This window comes from Phyllosticta citribraziliensis (assembly GCF_038025025.1).
Source record: "Phyllosticta citribraziliensis strain CPC 17464 chromosome Unknown J3D65scaffold_12, whole genome shotgun sequence".
In the NCBI taxonomy this organism is placed as follows: Eukaryota; Fungi; Ascomycota; class Dothideomycetes; order Botryosphaeriales; family Phyllostictaceae; genus Phyllosticta; species Phyllosticta citribraziliensis.
Genome location: NW_027117349.1, coordinates 464,256 through 485,007, shown reverse-complemented (window position 1 = coordinate 485,007; position 20,752 = coordinate 464,256). Strand labels below are relative to the sequence as shown.

The 20,752-nt window shown below is 55.8% G+C and overlaps 9 protein-coding genes across 9 annotated transcripts; 3 read left to right on the top strand and 6 right to left on the bottom strand.

The window, feature by feature from the left end:
• Nucleotides 1-1,047: 1,047 nt before the first annotated feature.
• Nucleotides 1,048-2,789, bottom strand: J3D65DRAFT_637665 (uncharacterized protein). The gene is made up of 3 exons (XM_066801530.1): nt 2,297-2,789; nt 1,123-2,221; nt 1,048-1,070 (listed from the first exon to the last, which is right to left on the bottom strand). Exons 1-2 carry the CDS (start codon nt 2,643-2,645, stop codon nt 1,458-1,460), a joined length of 1,113 nt encoding a protein of 370 aa, XP_066651274.1. The 5' UTR covers nt 2,646-2,789; the 3' UTR covers nt 1,048-1,070; nt 1,123-1,457.
• Nucleotides 2,462-3,620, top strand: J3D65DRAFT_115376 (uncharacterized protein). The gene has a single exon (XM_066793771.1). It carries the CDS (start codon nt 2,672-2,674, stop codon nt 3,341-3,343), a length of 672 nt encoding a protein of 223 aa, XP_066651273.1. The 5' UTR covers nt 2,462-2,671; the 3' UTR covers nt 3,344-3,620.
• A 277-nt stretch (nt 3,621-3,897) lies between these two features.
• Nucleotides 3,898-9,002, bottom strand: J3D65DRAFT_559965 (P-loop containing nucleoside triphosphate hydrolase protein; the record flags this gene model as incomplete). Its single annotated transcript, XM_066797436.1, has 6 exons — nt 3,898-4,124; nt 4,178-4,392; nt 4,439-8,359; nt 8,415-8,604; nt 8,673-8,805; nt 8,868-9,002. The coding sequence occupies 6 exons, from the start codon at nt 9,000-9,002 to the stop codon at nt 3,898-3,900; spliced, it is 4,821 nt and encodes a 1,606-aa protein (XP_066651272.1).
• Nucleotides 9,003-9,823: 821 nt separating this feature from the next.
• Nucleotides 9,824-11,812, bottom strand: J3D65DRAFT_671244 (cytochrome P450; the record flags this gene model as incomplete). The annotated part of the gene is made up of 3 exons (XM_066803373.1): nt 9,824-11,243; nt 11,293-11,515; nt 11,707-11,812. 3 exons carry the CDS (start codon nt 11,810-11,812, stop codon nt 9,824-9,826), a joined length of 1,749 nt encoding a protein of 582 aa, XP_066651271.1.
• A 579-nt stretch (nt 11,813-12,391) lies between these two features.
• On the top strand, nt 12,392-14,164 carry J3D65DRAFT_637657 (inosine triphosphate pyrophosphatase-like protein). The gene is made up of 5 exons (XM_066801529.1): nt 12,392-12,763; nt 12,995-13,068; nt 13,128-13,272; nt 13,385-13,421; nt 13,619-14,164. Exons 1-5 carry the CDS (start codon nt 12,590-12,592, stop codon nt 13,747-13,749), a joined length of 561 nt encoding a protein of 186 aa, XP_066651270.1. The 5' UTR covers nt 12,392-12,589; the 3' UTR covers nt 13,750-14,164.
• On the bottom strand, nt 14,034-14,919 carry J3D65DRAFT_115592 (AAA domain-containing protein). Its single transcript, XM_066793773.1, has 2 exons — nt 14,621-14,919; nt 14,034-14,529 (listed from the first exon to the last, which is right to left on the bottom strand). Exons 1-2 carry the CDS (start codon nt 14,807-14,809, stop codon nt 14,137-14,139), a joined length of 582 nt encoding a protein of 193 aa, XP_066651269.1. The 5' UTR covers nt 14,810-14,919; the 3' UTR covers nt 14,034-14,136.
• Nucleotides 14,920-15,366: 447 nt separating this feature from the next.
• On the bottom strand, nt 15,367-17,851 carry J3D65DRAFT_637649 (glucose-6-phosphate dehydrogenase). The gene is made up of 8 exons (XM_066801528.1): nt 17,548-17,851; nt 17,313-17,385; nt 17,237-17,257; nt 16,827-17,171; nt 16,494-16,776; nt 16,161-16,445; nt 15,740-16,111; nt 15,367-15,691 (listed from the first exon to the last, which is right to left on the bottom strand). Exons 1-8 carry the CDS (start codon nt 17,589-17,591, stop codon nt 15,582-15,584), a joined length of 1,533 nt encoding a protein of 510 aa, XP_066651268.1. The 5' UTR covers nt 17,592-17,851; the 3' UTR covers nt 15,367-15,581.
• On the top strand, nt 17,415-18,674 carry J3D65DRAFT_115221 (uncharacterized protein). Its single transcript, XM_066793770.1, has 2 exons — nt 17,415-18,245; nt 18,282-18,674. Exons 1-2 carry the CDS (start codon nt 17,715-17,717, stop codon nt 18,504-18,506), a joined length of 756 nt encoding a protein of 251 aa, XP_066651267.1. The 5' UTR covers nt 17,415-17,714; the 3' UTR covers nt 18,507-18,674.
• Nucleotides 18,675-18,989: 315 nt separating this feature from the next.
• Nucleotides 18,990-20,571, bottom strand: J3D65DRAFT_115077 (Alpha/Beta hydrolase protein). The gene is made up of 3 exons (XM_066793768.1): nt 20,050-20,571; nt 19,289-19,953; nt 18,990-19,211 (listed from the first exon to the last, which is right to left on the bottom strand). The coding sequence occupies exons 1-3, from the start codon at nt 20,295-20,297 to the stop codon at nt 19,150-19,152; spliced, it is 975 nt and encodes a 324-aa protein (XP_066651266.1). The 5' UTR covers nt 20,298-20,571; the 3' UTR covers nt 18,990-19,149.
• Between the last annotated feature and the right edge of the window lie 181 nt (nt 20,572-20,752).

Below are 20,752 nucleotides of genomic sequence, written 5' to 3'. Positions count from 1 at the left end.
GCTCTGGATCAAGTCATGATTTTGTGGTACCCGTACCTGACAATCCACTGGGAGCGGCCCGTTAGCCGTCGACCCGCTAGACCGATTAGGATATCTGTTCTGCTCGCTGAAGTCTGTTGTCGCTACTATCTTGGCTTGGTAGGAAACGCATCACATTCGCCTTGCAACACCAGCACTGCTGCAGTGTTGATGAGGCTTCCGTTCACTGCTTTTCTCATCAGTTCATGTTGCCATCGGAGAGCTGCATGGTGACGTCTCTGACGGGCTCTCTACTGGGTTCGAGCTCACCGAGAGGGCAGAGTCGCAATCAAGAGCGTGTTTACCCTGTCGCCCGACTGCAGTCGGCACCCCATTACCGGCGCCCAATATCGCTACCGTCGCGACTGTTTACCCTGACATTTACCGACTGCTCAACGACGCCGACTGTAGTCGACGCTTGTCGGCACAAGGTGGGTGTTCAGGCGCCCACACACATACTGTATACGGCTGTTTCGACTGTCGATCAGTGCTGACTATATTTAGATCTCTGGACCTCTGACAGCAGTCGACGCGCACAAACTTGCTTCCCACACACTATGCAATAAGTAAAACCAAGCAGATAAACAATCCCACTGATATGATTACAACTGATCGCCAAAGCGCCCATCCGTTGACGGCAGTCGTCCAACTGCAGTCGACCGATAGGGTAAACACGCTCCAAGGTCCGTGAAGGGCGTGCTTTGCACGGTCCAGGGTATGTCCAAGCCTTGTCCAAGTCTGGCCAAGAACACGAGCATCATGGTCATCACCTCCGTCATCACTTCCAATCCGATCCCTGATGCAGTCGATTAGGAGAAAACTGACCTCCTCCTAGACTCAACTGCATTTGCAAGACCTTACGCACCATTAGAGACACAGACAAGGACTGGGTTCGAGCAATCAGATGCTGTTTTGTTCTGGCTTCGACTCGTCTAATTTAACAAGACGAGGGCGACTGTATGCTTTGGGAATCTCGTTCTCTAGGAAAACGAGGAAAACGAGGTGGGCCCCCGGCCATATCTTAATATTTACTCCATCTGGAAAGCTTGGCGGTAAATCATCACGGTTCCTACGGAGTCACTCACGCCTCTAACCCATGGGTAGCTGTGGTTTTCCTCGTTTTCAAGATGCCCGAAAAGCCCCAGGGCTTCAGCGCCGTATCCGCTCTAGAACCATTTCCACAGAGGCGTCATTGAGGGTAATTCGCCGCTTTTCCCATGTACATTTGGGAAAAGTCAAGGTGTTAGCTGGGGCATACAATGCCAGTGTGGCGTAATAGGCAGGGGGGCAAAGACCCAATTTCTACGGTACATAAGGAACGGTCCAACCGTCGACAATCATCTCCTTCACCACCACCACTGTCATTCTCGACTGCCACTCACTTCACTACGACTTCGTCACTCTCTACCTTTACCAACTACCACCTAATCTAATTTCTACTACACTCGTTCAACATGCGTTCCATCAGCACCATCATGGCCCTTCTCGCCCTGGGCGCCGTTTCTTACTCGGCTCCCACTGGACCTGCCGGCAGCGCCCTCGCCCCGGGCTCGCCGCCTCCTCCCCCGGCCGACAACGTCGAGCCTCGCTGGGTCAAGTACGGCCGTCCCCCGAACGACGCCAGCCGCCACTCCGGCCTCGTCTCGGCCAGCGCCAACGCCAACATCGCCCGCGACGCCCCCGCTCCTCCCCCCAAGCAGCCCGGCCTGATCAACGTCGACGCAAACGTCAACGTTGCCCGCGGCGAGGGCAAGCTCATCAACCTGCCCATTCAGGGCAACAACATCCTCGACAACGACAAGATCCTGAGCGAGCGTGGTGATGAGGGCTCCCTCATCAACGTGCCCATCCAGGGCCTCGACGTCCTCAACAACGACAAGATTCTTAGCGAGCGTGGTGATGAGGGCTCGCTCATCAACGTGCCCATCCAGGGCCTCAGCATTCTCTCCAACGACAAAATCCTCAGCGAGCGTGGTGATGAGGGCTCGCTCATCAACCTGCCCATTCAGGGCAACAAGATTCTCGACGACGACAAGATTCTCAGCGAGCGTGGTGACGAGGGCTCGCTCATCAACCTGCCCATTCAGGGCAACAAGATTCTTGACGATGACAAGATCCTGAGCAGCCGCGGCGAGGGCTCGCTCATCAACCTGCCCATCCAGGGCAACGACATCCTCGACAACGACAAGATCCTGAGCAGCCGCGGCGAGGGCAAGCTCATCAACCTGCCCATCCAAGGCAATGACATCCTCGACAACGACAAGATCCTCAGCAGCCGTGGTGACGAGGGCTCGCTCATCAACGTTCCCATCCAGGGCAACGAGATTCTCGACAACGACTCCATTCTCAGCCCCAAGGAGGGCGAGAAGAAGATTCCCCTGCCTCTGCGCGCTTAGATGGGAGACGATATGAGCGCTGAGGAGTAGGGGAAGAAGGGAGGAGACGAGACGAGAGAAGAGGAGCAGAAGCAACAAGGAGAGAGAATCAAGTGGAAGCGGTTGTGGAGAATTGATGGATTTCCCTTTTTGGTCCAGGGCTTTTTTTTTTTTTTGGTACATATGGTTTTTTGCTGTTCGCTCCTCTTTTGCCGATATCATCCGGAGATGTGGTGCTGTCTGTCCGTACATAAGAAATTATTGGTGCCAACCATATCATGACTTTTATCGCCTTCTCTCACGCACACAAACATCATGCAAAAGGACAGGCACCTCTTGACACATTCATATCCTACTTCCAATCTCCCTCGATACACACATACATACTACTGCTGCAAGTACACTGCCGCTGCCATGCAATGGCAATTGATCTCGCAAGCGGCCTGGGCAGAAAATACGACGCCCAGCGTCCCGCTCCCGTCTGCCCTACACGCCAATGCGCGCGATTGGATTATTGCCCATGCGCCTCGCCTCGTGCCTCCATCGTGCCTCGTTTCCGTGAACACGGGACCCGTGTGTGCGGAGGGATTTCACGGCGAAAGCAAACAGAGAGAGAGAGAGAGAAAGGAAACGCAAGGAAGTCAAACAACCCAATGTTGATCTTCGGTCTCCTCTGCCACGCTTTCTTCGCTGTTCTCTCCTTTCTTTCCTCCTTTTTGTTTGATGGACTGCATGCGCGCTGTTTGCCGTTCGTTTGTAGAGCTTGTCTTCTCCAAGCACGCACGCACGCACGTATGTTGCTGTGTCGATCCGAATCGAACCAAAGAACCAAAGAACCTCTCAGTCCAGACACGCAAACAAGCAGCAAACAGACCGATAAGAACAAACAACCAAGGCACAGAGTAAGAAGGGAGGGAAAGCGAGAAGGAAGAAGGTCAGGACATCGGTAGGTAGCGGCGAAGAGCAACGAGATAAATGTTACAGGGAGCAAAAGTGGTGGAAAAAAGTAGTTGTAGAAGTAGTGACAATTGAGAAAGAGTTTGACAGTACCCAAAGTGCTCTCACTGTATACCTCTCTCCCTCTCTCTGTATCAGAGGGACACGGCAAGAAGAAGTCTCTCTTGATGTCCTCCACTCGTCGTTCGCCCTCTGCTCGCGCTTGACACCACTAGTCCGTCTCGCAACCCGTTCGCTGCTCTTGAGGATCCGTCCCTTCGCACCTTCGTTTGTTCGCTCGCCCCCTCAACGAAGATTGTCTGGCCGATCGTGAAATCAGACAGACGGAAAAGAAGTGATGTAGAAAGAAGAAAGAAAGGGGCCCCGTCGTCGGCTGGACCCGAGAGTAATCGCGCTCACAAAAATTCCCCGCCGTGTTGTGGCCAGACAAACGCGCGTTTGTCATCCATGATGAGTTGGTCAAAATCACATTACAGCTCCACCAACAAAACACACACCGCCCAACGCCATCACGCACGTTTCCCTTTCTCTGCCGCTGGTTCCGCTACTACACGCCCTCGACCTCGCTGATTGCCAGGCCCTGCGGTGCGCCCATGTGGTGATGATGGCCCATGCCCATTCCATCTTCGGCCTCGGCTTCGGCCTCAGCCTCGCCATCGCCCTCGGGGATGCCTTCGCCGTTGCCGTTCATGTCGTACTCCATCTTCTCCTGCTGTGCCATGGCTTGCGCTGACACGATCTCCGCCAGACGCTTGAGGCGCGGCGTTTGCAGCCCTGCGCAAAATATCAGTATCATGCAGAAATTGTTGTCTCCATAGAGCGCTTACAAGAAGGCGTGTACGTCTCCAAAGCTGTGATGACACGCGGCTCGGCGATCTCATAAGGCCCACTGTCCTCCATGTCGACAGCTGCAAGCAGCAACACGTCGCTCTTCTCAGTCACCTTGGACGCGACGGCCTTCATGATTTCGCCGTTGATGGGCTGCTCGTAGTCGGCGACGAGGTACTGGTTCAGCAGCTTCTGGATCTGGTTGGGCGAGAGCCTGTTGAAGTCAGCGGAAATTCTGGCGTTTTCAATGCAATACTCACATCCAGCAAATGTCCTGAATGATCTCGATGTCATTCAGGGTCGCCTTCTTAAGCTGCAGGAGCTTGGTGGCTTGCATCAAGTGCTCCAACTGCAGAGTGCCTTCAGGCATGTCGTGGCTCTTGCACCATTCCTCGATCCTGGTAATGTTGTAGTTGATCTGGAGACCCCGCTTCCACGAGAGGAAATTTCTGCGCATGAGCAGGTCGTTGAAGGCGGTAACACCAACAAGACGCAGGAGCTCAGTGATGCACTGGGTGATGATGGAGTCTTCCAAGAAGTAAGCCTTCATGGCCTTGAAGACGCTGTTGAGCAGGCTGAGAAGGTTGTCCATGCTGTAGGCAGGCTGGCTGTTGGACTGGAGGAGCTTGCCAAGGAATCTGTTGTTCTCGTTGGTGACGAAGCCGGGGAGCGATTGCGACTCAATGATTGCAGGCACAATCATCTTGTGAAGCTTCTTCTTCAGCACCTTCATCCACGTGTGGTAAATGTTGAACTCCAAGCTCTCCAGGTCATGCTTGACAATCTCGAGCAAGCGGTCGTACTCGTAGTTGTCAGTCTTTTGCGTCTCATACCAGTCTTCGGCAAGGAAGACAAATGACAACATCTCGTGGACGTTTGACAGCCAGAACGCGCCAGGGTTGATGGCCTCATCGCCATCGTGCTGCATGACCTCCTGTTGGATGGACTGCATGACGTTGGCGAGGAATCTCTCCGACTCCTTGACGAAACCATTGTTCCACATTTCCGAAGTGACAAGGTTGATGAGATAGGCTGGGAACAGCACCTCCTTATCGCTCGGCGGCGGGTTGGTCGTAGGCGACGGAATCTTGAGGTTGCGGATGAGACCAAGAGTGACTTCCTCGTTGAGTTCATCCTCAGCGGAGAGCAAGTTTTCGAGCTCCATTTCGATGCTGTCGATACCAGGGTTGAAGGTGGATCCAGACAGCGTATTTTGTTTGTGGACGGACTGGCCGGTGATCGCCATGGAGACTGGGCGAGGGTTGTACACGGTGCTGAAGCGTTCGACGTCGACGCGTTCACCTGCACTTCTCCGCTTGGGCTTCTTGGAGGAAACCAGGTTGATGAGGCCGCTGGCAGGAGCGTGGCTTGTGCCGTTTGTAGAGTCGCCGTTGAGAGGACCTGCGCGTTTTGCGAGTTCGAGCTGGTCTTGAAGCTCGGCAAGCTGTTGACGCAGAGTAAGCTTCTCGGTCTCGACCTGGCTCGACCGGCGCTTGGTGTGCTCGAGCTCCTCGGTCGTGTGCCGCAGCGTCTCGCGCAGGTGCTTCTCCTCCTCTTGTAGGCGGCGCATGTTTGCAGTGCTCTCCTCGTAGTTTGACTGCAGCTTGGTAAACTCCTCCTCCATCTGAGACAAACGCGCAGCCGTGATACCGGCCTGGTTGGCTTCGGCTTGCAGCTCTTTCGTCCTTGCCTCCAGTGCATTGGTCCTGTTCTTCCACGAGTTGAGCTGGCTTTCATAGTTTTGCACTTGGCCTTGCAGCGCCTTGTTCTCGCGCTTGATGGTGCCCAGGGTCTGCGTAAGCTCGACGACCTTGTTTTCCAACTTGTAGGAGATTTGCTTGAGGTCGCGAGCTTCCTCACGCAGCGACTTGTATGTGCGGCGAGCACTCCTGCCGCGCCACAAGCTTTGAATGATGACAACCTTGCGGCGGTACTGTCGCCAGTTCTTGAGTTGCCTGTACGACCTGTAGTTTCGTTGGATGCACATGGCAGCATCGCGGAAGCGCTTGTCCAGGATGCTCTTCCTGAACAACCAACCCTTTGCAACCGAGTCGAACAGTACGACACTCTTGCGAACACGGCTGAACTTTTGCCTTTCCTTGTATCCACGGTACACGCGCTGGATGGTGGTGGCAGACTTGATTTGCCGCATCTCCTCGATACGTACTCTTGCCTGGTAACCACGGATGATTGCCTGCGTCGCAACAATGGCCTCGCGGGCTTCCAGATAGCGGCGCCTGTAGTACTTGGCGCGCAGATTCTTCTGGATCATAATGGCAGCGCCGTTGAGACGAGCAGTGCGCAGGTTTTCCAAGAAGGCAAGCATACCAGCACGGAAGAAGATCTTGGTAAGACCAAGTTGATACTTGTCAGCGCCCTGCTCCTCAGACGTTCCCAGAGCCCTTTTCAGAATCCTGTCCGCCATGTCTCGAATCTCTGCCGTCCACTCCGACGACGGAATGAGCATGTAGTAACGAAGCGCGAATTCTTCGTACGTCCACCTGGTAGGATAACCTGCGCAACTGATGCGGACAGTCTCGAGGACACCGCAAGCACGCAATTGACTGAGAACCATGGGCCCCTCGAACTTCCATGCCTCCTTTGCTTCGTTGGGCTTGATACAGCGGATGTAGTGAACGTCGGTCGAGTTGATGGTGCTCATCAGCTCAATCAGGGATGCCTTGAAGATGCCACCGAGAGTTGGCTTGCGGTTGACGGCCACCCTACGGCCGGCGGAAACAGCGGTGCCCGGCTTAGCGCTCGAGCCGCCAGCAGTTTCCCTCTCGCGGATCGCAGCCGCCGCGTCAAGCACCTCTGTAAGGAATTTGTTGTTGGATGCTCTGAGGACTTCCATGTGCTCATCCGGAACCGTATCCCTGTTCTTTTCAATGAAGCCTTCCGACTCGTACGTGACATCAACGGCGTAGTGGCAGACAGTGAACGCAGACTTTCCAAAGCGAGGCTTCTTGTAAAACTTGTGTTTGTCACCAGAGAAGTTGTGGTGGAGCTTGGTCACAAATTGCTCATCCGAACCCATGGGCAGCCTGGATTCTTCGTCGAGCAGCGCCAGAATACCAAGCTTGCCTTCGATGAGGTCGATACAGGGCTGATTGTCGGCAAAGTCGATGAAAGTCCAGTCAATTTGTTCCCGAAGATATTCTTCCTGCTCGAGCTTGAAGACGTGCTGGTTGAATTCCTGTTGGAGCTTTTCATTGGCGTAGTTGATACAGAACTGCTCGAACGAGTTCTTGGCAAAGTGTTCGAAACCGTAGATATCAAGCACACCAATGAAGGACTTGACCTGACCCATGACCTCCTCGGTTGCCAAACTTTGGTTGATGTTCTCCACAAGCCAATCAAACAGGCTCGAGTAGATGTACTTGGCAACGGAATCACGGACAACCAGGGCTTGCGCCTGCGTGAGGTTCGAGGTAATCTTCTCTCCGCGCGTGATGAGCTGCTTCTTGACGGTCCATTTCGCGAAGGCAGCGGCATCGATACCGAGCAGCTGGCAAGCCTTGACCAGGGCTGGCTCATCAGGCGCTAGGGACGAGTCGGTGCGAGTGGCCGTAATCTTGATGTCTCCGAGATGGAGCAGAGAGGCGAGAATGCGGAAGATTTGCGACTGGACTTCGGGCTTGACGCCAATTGTCGTCAAGGAGCTCTTGGTCGCTTCGAATTCGGCCTTGTCGTCGACGCCTTCAATGACCGGCGCATTGCCTTGGTTCATGTAGCTAAAGTCATCGGCAGACTTGAGACCCAGCTCTTCCCGTTCCGCGTCGGATGCACCAGCACAAAGTTGGTAGAAAATGTGGTAGTTGCGCTCCTTGAGAGGCTGAAAGACCAACCTGGATCGCTCCAACAGGTAGACCCGAATCTTGGCACCAATAATATCCGTCTCTTTGTTGAACAGAATCTCGATGTACTTTCCGAAACGCGAGGAGTTGTCGTTGCGGGTCGTCTTTGCGTTACCAAAGGCTTCCATGATGGGGTTCGTGGCCAGAATCTGCTCTTCCGTCTCGCTCATTGTGTCTGCCCGGCCTGCTTTCCTCTTTCCTGGGTTGTCCGGGGACTCGCGCGTGGCGAAGTATCTCATAATGTACTTGGCGCTGACCGTTTTACCGGCACCAGATTCGCCAGAGACGACGATGGTCTGATTTCGGGCGTCCCGTAACATGTCCCTATACCGCAGTCAGATTTCCTTTGTTCTCGGGCCACATGGGAGTTTGGACCTACGAGAATGCCTCTTCGGCAATGGCGAACAAGTGAGGAGCTTGCGAAGCCCTCGACTTGCCGGCGTAGACCTGCACCATGCCCGGGACATAGAGCGAATCCACGCGCGCAAACGGGTTTGTGGCGATGAGAACAATGCCGGAATATGTGTAAATCTCCTTTTGGGCATATCGGAGCTTGATGGCTTGCAGCACTGTAGCAGCGAGTCAGCGGGGGTTGCCGCAGCTTTGTTCGGGGACACCTTGGGCGTGGGTTACGGACCAGCTGGTTCATTGAGATGGGAAAGATTCGTCAAATCATCGCTGGCTTCGAGCATCGTAGGATTCATGAGAGGAGGTAATGTGCCATTGGGATCGTTTGAGAGCGTTTCTACATTGGTCTCTATCACTTTCTCCTGTTACACGGGCGCGGGTTAGAGGGCGACGACATGTCTTGGAACGCGTAGATTGGGCGTACCTCTCCGGATTCGAGCCGGAAGACAAGCTTGACCTTGTCCCCATCCACGAGCTTCTGCTCCACCTCGGAGGCAACCCAGCCTTCGGTCGCATCGGGTTGCCAGGCGCGGGTGCCGACGTCGTAAATGTGCGCCATGGTGGGAGGGTGGGGGAGCGGCGTGCACGCGGGCACAGCGCAGCTCTGGTGGTGTTGGCGGGGTGGAGGAGGGAGGGAGCTGGAGGAGGGTCGGTGTTGAACTCCTGGCTGGATCAAGGTAGACCGGGAGAGGCGCGCGGTCCAGGCAAACAGACCGAGACCGGGACCCGGATTCTAACAAAGCAAAGACGAAGGAGGGAGAGGATGGAGCATCAGCGGGGGTGCTTAGAGATGCAGCATGCCGTGATGTCGAGAGGCGAAAGGGGGGACGTCGGCGGCGGCGGTGGAGGAGGAGGAGAGGTTGAGGGTCGAGGATATAGTAGGGTGCGTGTGTAGAGGCAGAGAGTAATGTAGCTCCCGAAGCGTAGGGTGCTTGAAACTGCACGGAGGCACACCGCTTGCAGGGCACCCTACTGCCTCTGCTCCCGCCACGCCAAGCCCGTCAGCCCCTGACCCGCCTCGAGCCTCAGCTGTCACTCTGAAAGGAACTGAAGCCAACAACCTGCTACGCACTGTATCCCTCTACAAATGTCGAAACTCGGACATTTATTTCCCTGACACTGATGTACATGCAGCTCCCACCGGCCTCGCCTGTCATTCCCTTCGCAGCCCTCGCTACCGCGGCTCCGTCGACCCCTGCGAGCCCCATCACCACCGGCTCCCTGGCCACCAGACAGCTCTTGTTCCTCTCTCTCCGCATGTCGTCATCTCCATCGTGTATCCCTATTGCCATCGCCAGATATCATCAAACTTTTGGGCACAAGCTTTGGTGGCTGCTGCTTCCTAAACACGGCCCATCCCCTTCCATTCTCTCCCCTCGCTCAGCCCTGCTTTTGCTCCAGATCCCGTCGAGTGATCTTCGCCCGCACGTCGCCCGCCGGCCTGGCTGTCAGAGGCGCCTCTTTGCTTCCGGGCACCACCCACAAGCCCGTCTTGCTTGCCGGCTCAAAGTTCCACACGGCCAGAACACTAGCCACCGTGGCTGCCGCCAGCCGGCGCGCGAACTCTCCCGTCCCATTCATGCGCCACATGCCATTGTTGTGCTTGACGTGGCCCCAATCCGCCTTGCCCGAGCTGTTTACAAACCGGCTCGGCTTCCACTTCTTCGGCTCGTAGTACGCCCCAATGTCCGTGTTCAGCAACTTGTTCGAAACGTCAACATGGTCGCCCTTCTTCACGTGGTACGTTGACGCCATGCCCGCTGACTCGTCCGTCATGCTGAAATCCTGCTTGGCCTGCTTCACTGACCATTCCGTGTTGTACATTCGCACCGTCTCCATGAAGCAGCTGTTCAGCAACGCGCACTTGTCTGAGAGCCCGTCCATGTCAATGTCCAGCCGAGGCGGTTCCGGCAGGTTGAAGTCGTTGCTCGGCCGCGATGCGCGGCAGTATGGCCGAGTCTCGTCGCGGATGCGGTCTGCAAGCCCTGGCTCAGCAACGACGTGGAGGAGCATCCAGAAGACCAAGTCGCGAGCACTGGCATTGAGCGCCCAGATAATGCTGAGGTCTGTACTTGCACGTGCTGTCGGGGACACGCCGGAGCCGTCCATGATTTGCTGAGCAGCGGTATATGCCGCTGAGAAGTCGCCAATATCTGTTGCTGTCGTGATTACGTCTTCCCCGAGCATTTCTCGCTCCCACGACTCCCTCAAGGCAGCCATTTGACGAATGAGGTTTCTCCGCCCAATGTGTCCCGCGGGAACCCCCGGCCAGGGTGCCCAGCGAGGAAGTCCAGTCGTCATGATGTAAAAGTTCTCTTCGAGCGCCAACATGCTCTCGTGGAACGTGGGATGATCATCCAAAAAGGAGACGCCTGCATATGCAGCGTTCATGATCTGTCCAACAAATTCGCGCGTCAGGGGGAGCATGTTCGCCTCCGAGTGCATTGTCCCCCCGTCGACCTCGAACGTCGTAGTCATGCTCACTCTTTCCCACGGTAGCTGATCAACCTGGCTCTCGTTGAAAGTCATCAGGTCTGGAACGTTTTCCCTGATGAGGACGACGGCCTTGTTTGCCAGCGATTTGGCGTGTTCGTGGGTAAAAATCAAGTCGTAAAACTCGCTCGAAAGAGGGTCGTTGTCGAAGCCGAATGCATTCTTCCGCATGATGGATGCAAGCTCCTGGTCATCTGCCAGCTCTGCACCTTTCTCCTCAAGCTTGTCAGCTGAGAAGATTGAGCCGGCCAAAACGTGTTTGATGCCAGCAAGCTTCAGGGCAAAGATGTTTTGGTTGTTTGCGTCCCTTTCGACATCGTCAGAAATATTGCTGCGGGGCTGATTTGCTAACGCACCTGATGTTGACCAACCATCCCGTTCTTCCAAATAGCAACGGCATCAAGTGCCCAAGATAAGGTAAGGAGTAAGAAATCGTTGGTGCTGGGCCATTGGCGCTACCCGCAGCACTCTGATACCGCCGTCCAGTCAACAAGCTAGTGAGAAGTCCAACCAAGACGGCAAAGACGGCAAAGCCCGCTGTCAACAGCGGTTTCTCATAGGTGCGCAAGGGCTCTGGTACTGTAGTAGTGGTTAGGACAGGCGAGACGGGCAGGGATGGGGTAGAAAATGGAATGAAACATAGACGACGAGGGCTGGAAAATGAAGGCGGAGGAACGCGATGAAGTTGACGCCTCAAGCTGTGGCTTTTTCTTTTCCCGGGGTTGACGACGGAGGGGAAAAGAAGGGTTTACGGAAAAACGCCTACTCACCTCCAACCCAACCTTTTGCGGCTGCGATGGCAAGACCCCCACCAACATAGACCGAGCTCCAGAATAGCGCCTTGCGCTGGAAATAAACGGACACCAGAACCTCCATCTCTTTTTCTTTGCGCCACCAAAGAAGGAAAACGGGAAGCGGGAGAAAGGTGCGGAAGGGGACACCTGGCCGCGCACGGGGAGTCGGACAAGGAACAGGCAGCACGGGAGCAAGGAAGAGGGGGAGCCGGAGCGAGTATTGAGTAGCGAGTCGAGGGTGGAGAGCGCAAAGAAGAAAGAAGATAAAGGATCAGAGGAGGAAGCGGACCAATGGCCAGAAAGGCGCTGGCCGTGGTAGCAGGCGAAAGGTGCGACAAGGTGTGCCGGGGACAGGAGGAGCAGCGGCTGGGTCGCAGGTGAAGGTGGATCAAGTGGCGGGGGATCGCGTTTGTTGCATTCTGATCAGTTGAACGTTGCGGAAGAAGAGACGGTCGTCGGTGAGGCTGTGCGAGGTCCAAGGGCTCTGCACGGATGAGATGTCGTCGTGGTCTGGATGGGAAAGTACGAGGGCGGTCGAGAATTCGGAGTGGCCATTGCACGATTCTGCAGCCCATTGCCTAGACAGCCATTGTGGATTTGGGTGTCATTAGGAAAAATCCAAGGACGATTAAGCAGTTGGATCTCGTTGCAAAACCACAGAGCACAAGTCAACCGTCTATGTTCCCGTTTGCCCATGGTCCAAATGCACAATCAGGGGACCCCCTCCGGCAACGACTTCTTCACCTCACCACAGCAGCCCTACACGCAAATCGTGCTTCAATCACCACCGACTTCAAATCTTTAAAGTCCGTCGCCATCGCCCTCTTCCTCACCCACTCCAACTCTTCCTCGATTCAACATGGCACCCAAGACTCTCAACTTCATAACAGGCAATGCCAACAAGCTTGCCGAAGTGCAAGCCATTCTTGCACCGACAGGCGTGCACCTCACCAACCAAAGCCTCGACCTGGTCGAGATACAGGGCACAGTCGAGGAGGTGACGATTGACAAAGCAAGAAGGGCGGCTGAGGCGGTAAGTCATTGAATTGAAGGCATTCCTCCTATGTTTTGCTTCGACTACTTGCACTTATTCCCCTTCCTTTTTTCTTTTCGGAACCTCCAAAGTACCCAAACCAGTCAATTTTGTACACAACTACAAATTCATGAGGTGGAATTATTCAACAACAAGGAGCGCCATCATGGCAAATTCAAGCCAGCCAGCATCGCAATATGGCAATCACCACACTCACTAACACGCCCACAGGTCAACGGACCCGTCCTAGTTGAAGACACCTGCCTCTGCTTCAAAGCCATGAACGACCTCCCAGGACCATACATGTGCGTCCTTGATTCTTTCCCTCACCCCCCTTATCCTACAAAATTAACCTTTCCCACAGCAAATGGTTCATGCAGTCCATCGGCGTGGGCAACCTGCACAAGATGCTCGAGGGCTTCGCCGACAAGTCGGCGCAGGCCGTGTGCACGTTTGGCTACTCCGAGGGCCCAGGCCACGAGCCCATCCTATTCCAAGGGCGGACGGATGTAAGTGAATGTGGTGACCTTTGCGTGGCAGTTGACGATTGGATATACGATAATGCCCGCCGAACATGACGGGCGAAGATGCTAGCTAACGCTTGGTGCTTTTTTGAAAAAGGGAAAAATCGTGCCCGCACGCGGTCCGGCGAACTTTGGTGAGCTTGTCCCCTTTTTGTGTCCTTCCGTCAATGCATCCATCCAATCTTCATTTTTTCCCCAAATGCCTCTGGCCATCCCTGACCCACTCCTCGCCTGACCAATCCCCTCCCGTCTCACTCTCCCATCCCCATCGGTCCGAGCAAATCCCCAAACAAAGAGCAAGTACTGACACGCTCTCCTTTCCACCCCTCAGGTTGGGACGCGGCGTTCGAGTATGATGGACGCCAGACGTACGCCGAGATGGAGAAGGCGGAAAAGAACAAGATCTCGCACCGCGGCAGGGCGTTGGCCAAGCTGGTCGAGTGGTTGAAGGTGAATGTTTAGGCGGGAAAGCTAGACAGAAAGAGCGCGCAGGAGACGGATGGCTGAGAGAACAGGGAGCATGAGAAGCGGACGATTCCTCGCGTGTCATCCGCGTAATGCCGCGGTCGAGGACAGCAGAAGGAGGCCTTTCTCGAGTAGGTCCGCAGGCAGTGGTGTGAACGCTCCAGATCCAGTCCTCCATAGCGTCGGAATGCTCCTCGTCTCCAAATCTTGACGACCATCCACCGGGGGGCTTGAATGCTCCCTAGCTGACCACCTCATTCTCTCGCATCTCGCAGCTCGCCAGCTCTGACGAGATATCCATCATTCGTCCGTCCAGCAATACTTGTAGCGTGTCGTCCACTGCAAAGGGGGATCTTTCAGCGATTCCACTGCTCATCAACCAAATCACTCGTCGTCTTCCTCCTCATCCTCCTCATCCACCGGTCCACCCATCTCAACACCATCCTCATGATCAGTCTTCCACTGCCTGACCCACGCCTCCATGCGCTCGACATTAGCATCGACCTGATCCGCCTCGTCGCTCGTGAGCTGGACGACGCACTCGTCGTCGAACGCCTGGCGCGCCTCTTCGACCAGCACCTCCATGATCTCGCAGTCCATGTTGTCGTCGAGCTTCTTGCCGGCGTAGCCGCGCGCCGCCAGCCGGTCGTACAGCCGCGTCGGGTCGCAGCGCAGCACCACGACCAGGTCGATCCAGCGCCGCGGGAAGAGGTCGCACGCGTGCCAGTCGATGATGAGGCCGCCGGCTTGCGCTTCGTTTTCGAGGGCGTCCAGGAGCTGTGGGTTGCAGTATTTCGCGTTAGGTAACCATGTTCCCTTTTGAATGTCCGGCAAATTGGGAGAAGAAGGGAGAGACTGTTGAACCCACCTTGTCCTCGTCGACGACCCAGCTGCCTACTTCGTCGTCATATCCGTCGTAGCAGTCGCGGTCCTTGGCTACCTGGTTGACGCTGATGTGGCGAAGCCCCGTCGCGGTCGCCAGCTGCTCTGCGTGTGTAGTCTTGCCAGTGCCCGGCGTGCCGGTAATGATGATGTTTGGAAGCGTGCGCTTAGGCATGGTTGCGAGTGGCGGTGACTGCGCCGAAGTGGGTTTGGATATGTCGTTGCGAGTCGCCGTTTGCCCGTCGCTGCGTGAGAATTCGTATATCGAGTTCAATCGGGTAGCGAGAGAGGCGGTATAGTTCGTGACTGCGTAGGGTTTGGCTGCGACGATGTTGTTGCTGTTGTCTTAGGCGGTGGTCGTTTTGTTGAAATGCGCTTAAACTCGAGTGCTGGCGCTTATATGATTTGACCTTCGAGGCAGAACACAACGAGAAGTTCGGTGAAACAAATTGGCAAGATTTGGTCGACTTCTTCTGGCTCTGTATGCTGTTGATGGGCAGAGTTCAAAGCTGTAGTACAGACCAAAATTTCGTCGGCGTTCGGTTTGACAATCGCCGACCTTGCCTCCCTGCGTGCGGGAGCCGGGGAAGGATGAGGACAGGGATAAATCACGAAGAGCAGCAATTGAGATGAATTTCATCCACCAACTAGCTGGAAACGAAAACGGAGCTTGTCAGACAAGTTCAATGGTTCACCAACAAACCTATACGCAACAGAAAGAGTTAAACGATGTTATCATCATTAGGCCGCCCTTGAGCCCTCATTCATTCATGTTTCTATTCGGATATTTTCAAAAAATAATGCAGCAAAGCCGGGGTAACAGCAATCGCAAGTCAGAGATCCCCTTCCAAAAACAGCTTGGCCTTGCCTTTCTCTCTCAATAGCACGCAGGAAATAAACCCATTTGCATCCCATCTATATCATGTCCAAATCGCTGGATTCTCTCTTTACAACTTGTTCTGGTCACCAGCACCGGGCCATTGGTAGCCGGCAGCGTCGCTGAACTTGTAGCCATACGAGGAGGTGAAGTCGTCGAGGACGGCGGGGCCGCGGGAGCCTGCGAATGTCAGCATTGTGGACTTGGGGTTCCGGACATGACACTAACCGTAGGGGTACTCCATGGGGATAATCTCCTTGTTGTCGTCAAGGTAGTGCAGCAGGGGCGTGAAGATCCTCCAGGATGCGTCAAGCTCGTCGTCACGGACGAAGTTGGAGTGGTCACCCTTGAGGGCGTCGAGGATAAGGGACTCGTAGGCCTCGGGGATCTTGAGGTCGGAGAAGCGGCGGCGGTAGGTAAGGTCGAGCTCGGTGACGACGGTCTGCATGCTGAGACCGGGAAGCTTCGAGTTCATCTTGATGTAAACGGACTCGTTGGGCTGGACGCGGATGACGAGCTCGTTGCGGGGAATGTCCTTGAAGATGCCCGAGGTGACATCCTTGAACTGGATGCGGACCTCCGTCTTTTGCTCGTTGAGAGCTGCCACAAGTTAGCCATGCGAACTCTCAGTTGCAGCAATTCAACCTACCCTTGCCGGCCTTCAGGATGAAGGGAACGCCATCCCACCTCTCGTTCTTAATGTAGGCAACCATGGAGGCGAAAGTGGGGCAGCGCGAGTCCCTGGGGACGGTGTCGTCCTCCTTGTAGCCCGGCTTGCTGCCGTCGAGGGACTTGCCGTACTGGCCGATGATGACGTTCTTGGGCTCAATGGAGGGCATGGCACGGAGAACGCGGACCTTCTCGTCGCGAATGTCCTCGGCAGAGAAGGAAATGGGACGCTCCATGGTGAGCAGGGTCAGGACCTGGAGCAAGTCTGCGTCATGTCAGCTAGATTTCTCAACCAAGGGTCTTGGGGACTAACGGTTCTGCATAACGTCACGGATGATGCCAAACTCGTCAAAGTAGCCACCACGGCCCTCGGTACCGAAGGGCTCCTTGAAAGAGATCTGGACGTTGTCGATGTGGTTCCTGTTCCAGGTAGCGCCGAAGAACTCGTTACCGAACCGGAGGATGAGGATGTTCTTGACCATCTCCTTTCCAAGGTAGTGGTCAATACGGAAGAGCTCCTCCTCGTTCCAGTCAGGTGCGAGAGCGCGCTGGAGCTCGCGCGAGCTGGGAAGGTCCTTGCCGAATGGCTTCTCGACCTGTTATTGGAGTCAGCGAGATTCAGCGTCAGCGGATCGGAAAGACTGACAATGACGCGGGAGACGCCGTTCTTGGGGTAGCAGTTGCGCTTGAGCTGCTGGGAGACGCTGATGAAGACGGAGGGGGGCAGAGCCATGTAGAAGACACGGTGGGTCTCCTTGCGGCCAGCCTCAAGCTCCTCGAGGTGCTTCCTCAGGTTGATGAAGGAGTCGTCCTGGTCGTACTGACCGGAGATGTAGGAGCAGAATTTGCAGAACTCGTCCAGCTGCTCCTCCATCTCCTTGGTGGGGGTCTTGATGTACGACTTGACGCGCTTGAGGTACTCCTCGTGGTCCATCTTGGTCCGCGCATATCCGACAATCTTGACATTGGCGGGAAGGAAGTTGTTGCGGTACTGTAGGGTTTAAAGGGTTAGGTCTAACAGGCCCAGTGCCGGCGGATCTGACAGGAGCTACTCACGAGGCCGAAGAGAGCGGGGAACTGTGGGAAAAAGTTGTCAGCGACGCAGATTTTGGAGCGGATCAAGTCAACATACAGTCTTCTTCTTGGCGAGGTCACCGGAAGCACCGAGGACGACGACGATGGTGTTGTCCTTGAGCTCGATGGTGCTGCGGGGCAGGGCGGTTAGCAAATGGCGTCACCAATTGCAGCGCGGCAGGCGACGGCAGCTCGCCATTGCGGTCGCATTGGAAGCGCTGTCAAGCAGTAGCGCGGGATGCGGGCTTGGAGGCGTAGGGTCCGACAGCGGGCGGGACAAAAGGGAGACTTACCCAGCGTTGGGCTCGACGTCGGGCGTGATGATGGTGTCAGGCATGGCGACGGTTGGGAGAGGGATGGAGTCGAGAAAAGAGGAGGACGGTGAGGATGGCTGGCGGGATGGAGGTGCAGTGGTGAAGAGAGAGGACTGGCTGAGGTGCAGTGGAGGAGGGCGGGCGGGATGGTCAGGCAGGTGAGGTGGGTGCCGGTGGGTGTTGAAGGGAGTTTGGTCGACACTAGTGGGGTTGCAGATTATTCGGGGAGTGACGCAAAGCCAAAGCGATACAGTACAAGTAAAGTAAACAATTCACCAGAGAGTCCCCGCGCGCCGTCCGAGAGCGAGGCCTCTATCCAGCTAAATACACTCGCCCCGAAGACCGGAACAGCGAAGGATCAGTCATCGTCAAGCGCCCTTTGTCACGCCCACTGCCCGCAATCTTTGCACCGCATCTTAACTCCTCAAAACTCCGCGCCCACGGCCCACGGCCCACGTCTGATTCAGTATCTACCGTACCGTAGACAAAATCATCATGATGCTGTGAAGCGGTTTGGAGGCCTCGGTCTCGTCTCAGCTCAGCCCAGCCAGCCCAACAAGCCGTCACTTCAGTCAGTCGAGTCCTGGACATGCCGTCTCTCTTCCGGACGGATATGCACCCACGCCTACACACTCGGACCGGACCTCCGCTTACCTGCAGCGGGGCAGGACAACCAGGTAGGTGGCTACATGTAGCTTTATTAAGATTCTCAGCAACCACAGCTCCCACCGCCGCCCACGAGGCCACCGTCTCCGCGACGACGCGCAGCCATAGACATAGACCCCCCGTGGCTGGCACACGACAGAGTCCTGCAGGATCCCCCACCAGCTTGCCGTACCAAGCTTCGCGACTCGGGCTTCAGCGTCGCACAACGTTTCGGGCTGGGAGAGGAACTCCCTCGTCTGCTGAGGGGAGCTCTTCGGACCCGGCAACCATGACGTCGCCCGAGCCAACCGCGGGCAGGGCATGCACCGCCTGAGCTGAGGGTGGGAAGAAAGCCGACGAAGCCGACGGCCCCATCCCACCGCCGCAACCACAACACCATCGCCTTCTGGACCCCTTCCCTTCTGGCCTGCTCGTTTCACCGCCAGTAGCCGCTTTTGGCCAAGCTTACAACGTCCCTCGTCGCTTACATCTCGCCCAACCCTTTGCAACCAGCCACCAAACATGTTCCAACTGCTTCTCTGATTGCTCCACCAGCTTCTTCTTTTGTCTATACATACACGTTCCAGTACCAAACCAAGTCTATCGCAAAACGTCATCCCACGTGATGCATGAGAGGGACGAGAACTGGCAGAAGAAAAAAAAGTTTACAAATCATCCGACTCCACCCAGTTGTTCGCCTTGATCAGCCCTGGCCTCCGAAACTCGCCCGCAAACGAGCAGCGCAACGAGCGAAGTCGCTGTCGCGCTCTGAGCTGGCCGACGCGCGCCGGCCCGAGCACTGACACCCATGATGACCTCAGACGTGCGGCTGGCCACTGCAGTGCATCCATCCCTCTAGCCAATTAGATGAGATGGTAAGTGGATTAATAGGTCCACTCTAGGGACTGGCAACCACTTCGCAAAAATTCACATGCTTCACATGGCAAATCCGTCGAGAGTACGACTATGCTCGTCCTCCTTCAGGAATTCAACGACGGCTGCAAATTCACCCTCGTCAGCTTTGCGATTCCTCGAAAACGATCAAACGACCGGCACTTACACTGTCTGAACTTACCCTGTCTGAACTCCTCTGGCTTCTGCGAAATGACCCAGTGTCCGCAATCGATGTCGGCCACCTTGAACAACGGGAAGAACCTCCCAGCAATCGGCAACGTCTCGTCGGGGACGTAGTGGCTCTGCGTGCCTCTCACCATCAACGTGGGTCCCTCGTACCTGGCCTCGTCGGGATTCTTGAACGGAAAGTCGCCCATGGCGTCGAGTGCCTTTGCCAGATATTTGAGCGGAATGGTGAAGTGCAGCGTGTCGTCTTCGGCGCGACGCTTCATGTTGGTAAAGAGGAACCATTCCACCGCCTGCTCGGGACAGTATGGCTCTATGATCTGATGGGCATGCATGTGCCTTTTAATACGAGCCTCGTCGATTGCCATCATGCCCTTGATGTATGCCGCAAAGTCGTTCTTGAGCGCCGCGTCGACGGGCGCATTGTCGACGGGAATCAGATCGCGGACGATTTCCGGTTTGCGCAGCGCGACAGTCATGACCGTCTTGGCACCCATCGAGTGTCCGATGAGCGTCGAGCTGCCGAGGCGGTGCTCGTCGATGAAGCTCTCCACATCCTCAGCCATGGCAACGTAATCGTGTCGCGGGTCGTGCGGCGAGTCGCCGTGGTTTCTCGCGTCCAGTGCGTAGATGGGCCGGCGCAGGTCGCGTGCGAGCTGCCTTTAGTTGTCTCCATTATCAGTCTGCTTGCTTCCCTTGGCCAAATCTCACCACACCGTGGCCGTGCTCAAGTTTCAACGTGATTGGGCGCCATACCGGCTTATGGTCCTGTTGTTCTTCTTGGATCCAAACAGTCCGTGGAGAATCAAGATCGGAGCAGCCTCTGACGGCAATTTGCCACCACTCGGTTCCGCCTTGGGCGGCTCATGCAGCTCGTAGGCAAGCTTCAAGCTCGCGAGCGGACGCGTTGTGCCAAATGTCCTTGCCGTGCCTGAGGTAGTCGTCGACGCGCGCGCGAAGACAGCGCGCAATGGCGAAGCCGTGGATCGGGCGAGGAGAGGCATCGTGTCTGCGGTTCCAATTGACGCAGTGAAATGTGGTGTAGTGCGGAGGTAGGAGTAGGTTCAAGCAAAAGTCGAGCTCGAGACGTGCGCGATTGGCGGTCGAAAAAAACGGGGTCGACAAAAGTCGGCGTCAACCAAAGCAAAAAGCCGAGCGGGTCGAGGCCGTTACTGCGCTATCCGTCCGTGAAAAACAGGTGTACTGCAGCTAGCCACCTGTTCGAATGGTATATTGCTGGAGTCGTGTGGTAGATGGAGCAGGTCCCGTAGAGTCGGGCCCGGCCTGCAAATGGGCAATGCAACAATTCCGGATGGATGACATAAGCAGCTAGCTGGGACGGGCACGGCAGCGGACGCCCCGACCACCACTACCGCGCGGGCCTTGCGGTCCGATCCTACTCGCATCGGGCCGGCTGTCTGGCACTGCTAGGTACCTACAGATGTTCTTGTCACTACGG